At 34.9% G+C, this 10,000-nt stretch overlaps 2 protein-coding genes across 3 annotated transcripts in view; one reads left to right on the top strand and one right to left on the bottom strand.

Moving 5' to 3' along the window:
* Positions 1 to 693, top strand: part of LOC119568373 (sister chromatid cohesion protein PDS5 homolog B-B-like) — a 50,310-nt gene extending 49,617 nt beyond the window's left edge. For both annotated transcript variants that reach the window (XM_037916842.1, XM_037916851.1), the window contains exon 24: positions 218 to 693. In XM_037916842.1, coding sequence (XP_037772770.1) covers positions 218 to 380 — 163 coding nt within the window. In that variant the 3' untranslated portion in view covers positions 381 to 693. The remainder of the gene's footprint in view (positions 1 to 217) is intronic.
* Positions 694 to 7,135: 6,442 nt separating this feature from the next.
* LOC119568364 lies at positions 7,136 to 10,000 on the bottom strand (the record flags this gene model as incomplete). Its single annotated transcript, XM_037916830.1, is given in 1 exon segment — positions 7,136 to 10,000. A coding segment is annotated over 1 exon segment (2,625 nt), but the record flags the coding sequence as incomplete, so codon positions are not given.

Genomic DNA, 10,000 nt, shown 5'->3' with positions numbered 1-10,000 from the left:
ATAGATATTTCTTTTTGTTCATAACTGCAGCCGCTCGTATTTTAATGCTTTATTCAGGATGACATACCCTGTGCTACTTTTGATAATACTTGCTTACTGCTTGAGTGAAAAGTTTGAAGTTAGGGATAACAATGTTGTCATTTGTTCAATTTAATCAACTGATGAGGAACTAATTTTAAGTTTACCATTATTTATTGACACATTTTTATTTTTATAGACAAGAGGAAGTTGAAGCTCCTAATGAAGACAGAAGTGAGAAGAGGAACAGGGCCAGAATACCAAAGAAAACAGCAGAATCTGCGGTTAGCAACAAGGCAAATGTGGACTTGCAAACTACGACTTCCAGAAGATCTTCACGCAGGGCAAACAAGAATATGTGAAGACTGGATGTTACTGATGTATGGGATGATACTTCACTGAAATAGAATGATGGTGTTATCTCCTTATCATTATTTTTTGTTTTGTTTTGTTGACATATGCATTAAAATATTTGTCTTCATTTTTTTTTCTTTTTTCTTTTTTCTTTTTCTCTTTTTTTTTTGTTATACTGTAAACAATGAGAGTGTAAAGCTAATGAAATGTACAATTTAATTGATTTGATTTAGTACAATGGTTATTCCTGCAGTAGTAACATTCTTCATATCAGTTTATTGGGGACTACTTCATACATGAACTTATGAAGGAGAGCGAGAAGAAAAAGAAAATAACCTTAGAAATCATTAAAAGAAAAAGGAATAAAAATTTTGTTTAAAATGAAAGAGTTCATTTGCAACAATTTCACAAGGTATTCGACTGATATATGTACTGAGTTTCGTTAATAGGCTGCAAGTCATTAGCACTCTGAATGAAAATGTACAAAGTACTGTAACAAATAAAGTATATATAAATATATAAAATAAGTATTATCTGTTACCATTTATGTATGATTGTACATTAGTATGTGTTGTACAGTATCTAGCTTCCACCTTTAAAGATAAACTTCCCTGTTTATACCTAAGGAGATGCATATTCCTTTTATTAAAGCAAAATGACTGCATAAAGTAAGAAGTATCGAACTAATTTCATGATATCATTCATCGACTGTCTGCCAAAATCTTCTTGAAAATAAGAATTTAGTAATGAAGCAGATAAATATAGCTGAAGGTCTGTGATTAAGAAACAGGATAAAATCTAGGTCAGATGTGTAAGTTGCAAATGCTTTCCTTAGTTGTATTGTAAAAGATGACAAATTGAAAATGTTCAGTGTCTGTAGAGCAGTGGCACTCTTGACAAAAGGGAATCCATGACCGAGAAGTGATGAGAGAATGCATGTAATTCTTTCTATTTCCTAATGATCAGTGTCAGGATTCTGACAAGGCCAACAAAGAGTATTAGCGGAGGGCCCCCAATCCCTTTCTTGTTGTTGTTGAGGGGGGGGGGGGGCTCAGGGGATGGAGACTGAGGCCCAATGTAAGGGATCACCCCTGCCTTGGACCTCAGCCCTCACCTCAATTGATTTTGCATGATCTCTCCTTTTCTTCTTCATTCCCTTCTTCTGTTCACTTAACCTAATTGTTAAATCATTTTTACCCTTTTTGCTGTAATAATTTATTATTTTACATGGTCTTTGATGTCTAGTACATCTATACCATTAACCATTCTGGAAAGCCACAAAGACTTTCATACCTGGTGGCCTTGTTCATCACTTATCCTAATCGTTAAACTCATCTTTGCCATTTTTACCACCGTACTTTATTATGGTTCCTACTCTCTTAATTTCTTCCCCTTTACCTTATACTATACCCCATCAGCTCCCCCTCTCTACCCTTTTCACTACTATACTACCCTCTAGTACTGTTCAATCTGTAACTTTACCCAAATCATTCACTCAGTCCTAACCATTTTGCTACTCTACTTTATCATAGTGCCGGATGACCTTTGATGTCATATAGCATTGCCTTACCTTCTGCCCCCAAGCCTCATGCTATCACTATATTTTGAATACACCACTAATGACCTTGGATGTTAAAGTGGCAGAAAATTTGCAATGAATATGTATTAGCTAATGGAAACTTCATCTTGCATAATATTTTTTTTTGTGTGTTCAGATACACCAATTGCATTATATAGCTGCTAAAACTCTTATATAATGTAGTATTAATACTGGCTCATTTTCATGATTACGTATGCAAGTGAAAGGTTCATCATTTGAATTATGAAATGTCCAGCAGGACTTATTTTGGATACATTAGATAATTTTCAGTTATCAAGCAAGTAATATCCCAGCATTGTCATCCTTTTTTTTAAGACAAAAAGTTTCACATCCCTAAGTAATGCAGAAATAAACAGTCAGATCAAGCCAACATCCACAATTTATTATTCATTTCACACTCATCGAAGACACCTCATGTCTGTTTTCAGTACAAAAAGTCTTCATTAAACATGACCTCCCCAATCCCATACCCATTGTTGCTGTGAGGGAGCTTAGGAGATGAAGGCTGGGACCCAATGCTGGGAATTGCCCCTGCCTTGGGCCTTTGCCCTAGATTCAACTAATTTTGCACAATCCTTTCTTCTTCCCCTTTCCGTTTCTTTCTCTATTCCAACCTCTTCTACTATCCACTTCCCAAGGTGTGAGAGCTGTGTTAAAAGGATGAAAGGCTGACTTTGTGCCAGTTACGAATGGCCTGGGGAGCCATGGGCGTGGTATTCCTCTCTTTAGTTGTCTAGCCTTTACCCCTCAAGGGACACTGAGGGGTTGACCGTTTCTCCCCTCTACATACTCCAGGCTTACTATGGCCAGTAATGAAGATTTTACACCTTTAGTAGGGGCACTGAGGCTTGCCCCACAGATTTAAATTCTTCTGATTCCCCAATCCCAGGCTGTCCTTTGACCATGACTTTGAACCCTGCTTCTACTACCCCCTCAATACCTACTATTACCTTAGTCCAGTCCAAGTCATCCATCCAGGTAATTACTCAACCTCCAGAAAAAATTCCTCCTCTCCCATCATCCTCTACTTCATTGCCACCTCCATGGCTTTCTTCGTCTATAACCCCATCCTCCTTTGTTAATGCTCTGCAGCCTTATTATCCACCTCTCTGGAGTACAACCTCTCTCAACACTACTCCCTCTTCCACATGTCCCCATTATTGTACTGCTCCCACCTCTACAAATCTTTTGAATACCTTGTTTAGCCCAGCCAAATACAATAATTTTTTTGTGATCCCCACTACAGCCCCTTACTCTAACAACAATCTCCTCTTCCAGCAATGCCTCCAAAAACAAGTAGGCAATGTTTCCTTTAGCAGCTACCCTCATTGTTCCCATCTTGTCACAGTTACATCCAAATCCCAACCTAAAGCAGTATCAACTCCAACTGACTTGAATGGCAAACCCACTCCAACCCAGCTTCATCCCTTCCTCAGTACTTGTACTGGAACTGTCTCAAACACCCTGACAGATTGCCATGTCAACAAGGATTGGTCAGATTGTGGAGATCTAGTTGCCTGCTTCATGGACTACAATGCAGTATCAGTACAATGCTACACCATTCCCCCTAGAGGCCACTGTAAGTCCTCCACCAATGTTGCCAACATTACTTTCCATAGACATGTCTTTGTCACAACAACCCCCTTCCCTGGATTCTTTCCCTCCTGTTTTTTTCCTGAAACTGTGATCTAATCACCCATAGTGCTATATGGCCTTTGATGTCTGGTACGTGTATTTTGCTTTGTATAACCATTAACCATAAACCATTACTAGATATGACTATCCTCCGGGCTAGAACAGTGGTAACGTGTCGGCCTCTCATCTGAGGGGTCGGTGGTTCGCGCCCCACCCAGGCGCGAGAAGTTGCAATTGTCGCCTGGAGGTTACTGCTGTGGCTGGGCACCACGGCGGGCAAGGACTCGGTTCCGCCGAGTCAGCAGCAGCTGACACACGTGAGCAAAATCAAGCAGACAGTATGTCACACCAAGAATATCCATTGTATCAAATGGAATCCAAACCAAACTTTTAAACTTTAAACTTTTAAACTTTACAAAATTACAAACTAGATATGTCACTTACAAACTGGATTTTGTCTTGCCTTTAAGAACAGGTTGGCATTTTTGCATTCATACTTGTAACCTGGTTCCAATAGAAATGAGTAAATGGAAGCTATTTCATCTAGCTCCTCAGTTTTGAATTTAATTTTAACAGGAAAAATACCTTTGAAACTGGTAAGCATTGGATCCCCTCTTTGCATAGATTTCATTTTCTATGCTATGGTCTATCTCAAGATCTTGGCATAGAATCCATCAGTCATCCAGAGAAGCAAGGCTCTCTTGCCTGTAAAATTTAGTTTATACCAAGTATGGTGGGATGGATCTACAGAAACCATCACAGATGATTTACTGGCACAATTTAAGAAGGAAAAGCTATCCAAGAGAATTTATAAACCTCAGGAAAGCATCTTGCCTTCCATATATATATATATATATATATATATATATATATATATATATATATATATATATATATATATATATATATATATATATTATATATTTATATATTTAACACACACACACACACACACACACACACACACACACACACACATTCACACACACACATTCACACACACACATTCACACACACACATTCACACACACACATTCACACACACACATTCACACACACACATTCACACACACATTCACACACACACATTCACACACACACACACACACACACACACACACACACACACACAAAATAAAATGGAGACTGATCCATCTGATTTATTTGCTTATTGTAGTTGTGAAGAATGGTAACAAAAAAGGAATTTGAATAATGGAAAAGTTTATTATTTTTTTTTTTACTTTAGTCTTTACATAAACAATGTTTATAAAAGGACTTGGCTTGTTATCTAACTGAACACATTATTTGACTATATTTGAACGCCCTTACTCTATGTTCCATCTTACAGCTAGATTATATTTACTTACTGGCTATTTATACATGAATACTTACAACTAAAGATTAGTAAAGAGAAGGAGTATCACATGTTTATCAGCATGGAAAGGATATGTATATAATTTTAATCACTATTGGCTACAGAAATAAATAAATAAATATAAATATACATATATATATATATATATATATATATATATATATATATATATATATATATATATATATATATATATATATATATATATATATATATATATATATATATATACATACAGCTTTCCACAGCACTGAAGAGACAAGAATTTTTTCAAGAAAAGATGAAGTTAACTAAATTAAAGGTTATTTACAAGTAGGATGTGTTTTATGAAATGATTACATTAATAGATACTCTTGTATTTGTCTGTATTACTATTATTTTCAGATTGTAATATGTTTGAAAGTTGTCCAAGATGTCAAAAATATTTCATGATAATATACAGGTGATATATCACTAATACTATCCAAAGAAGAAAAATACATTGTCTGATAACTGGTCTTCTTTTTTTTACTATATTGGTAAGTGTCATATCACCACAAGAGCGTGTTCAAGATATAATAAAACACATTAAACAAAATCAGTGTCATACAATAACATTTATGAATAAACAAATAAATGCTAATCCTACAAATTTTCATACATGTCAGTCACCAACAGGGGAAAGCAAAAGTTGAGCAGTTGAATTTCATTATAGGGCCTTTTAAACCCACTACATTAGAGAATGTGAATGGTATCCATAGTCTCAATGTCTAACTATAATGTATGGACTACAAGACTGATGTCTGTTTAAAATGAACTTTAGGAAGACTATAAGTATGATCTGAGCATATTTTTGACACTATCAAAACATCATATACAGTAATTTTGAATTAATGTAAACCGATACATAATTTGTTAGTTGCACTATTTTTTTTTTTTTTTAATGAAAATGTTGATACTGTTCATATCAATAAATTATCCACATAGATAAAATTAAACTACAGGCCAGTCGTTCTCCATCTAAAACAGAAATTGCCACACGAGAAAAGAAAATCCACACATTTACCCTGATTTAAGAGTAATGTACACAGTATTCAGTTTCTACTATAATTAGGCCAAACACAAATTGGGAAGAGAACCACCACTGACATTTTATTAACATTGCAGCAGTAATAATCTTAGTGGTTAGCTGCCTTCTTATAGTATCATTTCACAGGGAACATTTACAAAGAACTCCCTCAAAAAGCATTGCTTAGCTATTTTCAGATGTTCTTTAAAGGCTTATTTTAAATGGAATTCAGAAAATATGGATACAGAAAAGATTTGAATGAAAGCAATACATGGAGAAAAAAACAGGAAAAGATTGGAAGCTATCAAAACAAAAGCAATGAAAATAAATGAATAAATAAATCTTGAAAACAGTAAAACTAAAATATCCACAGTTGAATATCAGGAAACAATACCTTGGGTTACTATAAATCAAACAATGAACTTTGCCCTTTCAAATTCTCAATCATTTGAGGAATATAAATCATAAATGTGACTTACACATTTCAAAAGACTAAACAATAATCAACCAATTATGTGGTTAACTGTCTGATTTCAATATTTACCATGAAAACACTTGTCATGGAAAATCAAAATTGTCTTGCAATAAAAAAAAGAAAAAGAAATGAATAACTGCCTTTTCTAATAGTAAACATAAAACAAGTATTAATAAGTATAAGAAATATCACTCACACACACACACACACAAACACACACACACACACACACACACACAACACACCACACACACACAACACACACACACACACACACACACAACACAAACACACACAACACAACACACACACAAAACACACACAAAACACACACACAAACACAAACACAAAACACACACACACAAACACACACACACACACACACACACACACACACACACACACACACACACACACACACACACACCCCCACACACAACACACACACACACACACCACACACACACACACACACAAACCCCAAACACAAAACAACACACAAACACACAATATATTATATATAATATATATATATATATATATATATATATATATATATATATATATATATATATATATATATATATATTATATAATATATATATATATATATAATATATAAGTGTATTGAGATATTAAAAGAAGAAATATTAATAATGAATGGTCAGAGATCTAAAAACTAGAAAATCACTTCTACCTGTACGTTGTAAGAATATTATGACAGTTGGATGTTTTCATCCAATATCCTTATCAGTCTAACATAAAATGTATTCTATATGTATATATAAATATATTCAGATATTCCTCCATGCCCTAAGCAAATGAAGCCAACTGATATATAGCCTTAACACCTATTAGAGGTGAAACACTTTATTTCTTTGAACGAGGTATAAGACTGACACCTTTAACTTCAAATTCTGGATGTTTTGATGCAGCATGCTTCCGCAAACTGCTTTCAAATCGATAGCTTATACCACACAATTGACACTGAATAGGCTTCTCACCTGTATGAACTCTTGAGTGTACCTTCAAACTCTGAGACACATAAAAGGCAGCTGGGCAGTACTGACATTTATAGTGTTTGACTTCATCATGAATCTTCTTGTGTTTTGTCAAATTACCACAAGAATTAAAACCACGAGAGCATATTTTACACTTATATGGGGGATCTGAAGCATGAATGTTAATATGAAATTTATAGTAACCAAGGCGAGAAAATGCTTTGCCACACTGTTCACATCTATATGGTTTGTCATCACTATGAACTGTCTGGTGATTTTCTAAGTGAACCTTCTGAGTAAATCTTGAATCACAAAGTTTACAAGCATAAGGCTTATTACCATTATGCACTTCAATATGTCTTTTAAGGGCTTCTCTTTGTCTAAATGACTTTGAACAAACTGAACATTTAAAGGGTCTTTCTCCAGTGTGCTTCCTCATATGCCTTGTCAGGTCTGAAGAGCTAGAAAACTTATGGTTACATATATTACATGGATACCACCTCTTTCCATTGATTTTGATGATCTCGTGTTTTTTACGACAGCGAAAGACCTGCTCTTCTTCATTATATACTTTCTGCCCTGACCTTAATTTGACTTCATTTTTGATGCTTTCTGGTTGAATATTATTGCTTTTTCTCTTGTCTGCTTCATAACTGTGGCGAAAATGATGCTTACTATCTGTCGTATGTTCAACTGCTTTAATTTTCACATCCCCTTTGCCTTTCAATATAGTTTCTTCCTTGCTATTGAGGTGTTGTGGTAATACTCTTAACTGTTTATTTAGTGACTGATTATCTTTAACAGTATTTCTCAACTTTCTCTTTGGTAGTTTCTTTGGAGTGGGGAATTCTGCATTATCATTGGTCACCTCTGAAGTTAAAGTTCTTGTTTTACTGTCTGACACTTTGAAAATTTCTTTCCTACTATCTGTAACAAGTGGTTCAATTAAAGAATGATCTTCAGTCACCAAAGTTTGCTCTTTTAAGGGATTCATGTCTGTTTGGATTGTTTCGCAAATGCTGATATCAATAACTGAATTCATATTATCTGTTCTTGCATTTTCTTTTATTTTTTCTGTGTGCACTTGCTGTGAGCAAGATTCCTCTTCACATTTAGGATCTAAATTAATAATATCTGCAACATCATCATCAATTTGTTTCCAACTTGAATATCTGGTTAGGTCTTCAGAATTCTCTCCATGTTTTGATGCTGTTATGAGTTCTGGGCTATGAAGTATCAATCTGTCAGTTTCTAATTCATAACATTCTTTTCCATTGATTTCTGATAATGAACTCCTGCTGCTGCATGAAATTTCATCTTGTACCATCAACTGATCTTCATTTTCATGGTGTTTGGCAGTATGTCTCTTCAATTTTGCTTTTGTAAAACATGACTTTCCACAGATAAGACACCTATTCTTGACTACATCATTTTTATTAGTGGTGAACCTCCTTCTCTTATTTGGGTCTTTATTCAAACCTGGGAGAGAATTATCACTGGTAGAACACGTTTCTCTTTTATCAGTGATTAGCAGAGCAGGTTCCCTGACCGCTTCAGGATTACATTCATTTGCTTTTTTCTGTAATATATCTCCCTTCTGAAGTTCATTAATTTCAGTGTCCTTTTCAAATACAAATTTCTGACTGTCTTCATCAGAATGGAGTATATTGGCATCTGCTACTTCATTTTGTATTTTTGTGAGTTCTTGGATATTTACATTATGAGGCACTGAGTCATGAGTCTCTAAGTTACCATCTTGTCTTTCTGCTGTTTGAACTAAATTCTCAGGATTATCTGGATATCTTAGTTCTTCCCCAAATTCTAAATCAGACATGACAAAGTCATCACCAATGTCTATATCCGTGGTGAGAAAACCTTCAAAATTGAAGTCAAGTACTGGACTAAATAGATTTGCATATGAGGTTTCTGTTTCACTCTCTGGACTTGATTTCCCTTTTTCAACCTGATCAACTTTAGGTATATCATGCTCTAAGCACATTTTGTTTTTCTTCATCTTGTGACAGTCTTCTAGCACTACTTGGCACTCTTGCATTCTTCTGAAATAAGCCGTTATATTTCTTGTTCTGTGAGCAATATGGGAGGGAGAAGTGTCGTGGGGCTTACAGGTACTTGAACTATGCCTCTCAACTAAGCCAAGAGCACTGAACAACATGTTTTGTTCAAATGGGTAATTGAAGCCATCTGCAAAGCTAACTTCCATGCTATCTTTCTTGCCTGATCCATAATTCATTTCTATTTCACCTTTGAAAGCTGAGGTACTTTCAACATCTGACTCTCTTGACTCACTAACAGGCATATCTTCTGAATTACAAGATTGATCATTCGTTTCTTTAAAATCTGCAGTAAAATCAAACTCCTGAATATTATTTTCCTTATTCTCACTATGCTTTGGTTCATTATTAATCTGATATGTTCTGGATGCTCTTCTTCCTGCTGTCTTTTTAATCCTCAACACTGGACTTTCCTCCAATTT

Source organism: Penaeus monodon, chromosome 4 (genome assembly GCF_015228065.2).
Source record: "Penaeus monodon isolate SGIC_2016 chromosome 4, NSTDA_Pmon_1, whole genome shotgun sequence".
In the NCBI taxonomy this organism is placed as follows: Eukaryota; Metazoa; Arthropoda; class Malacostraca; order Decapoda; family Penaeidae; genus Penaeus; species Penaeus monodon.
Note: the sequence above shows the minus strand (reverse complement) of the source record. Positions and strands in the feature narration are given on the sequence as shown.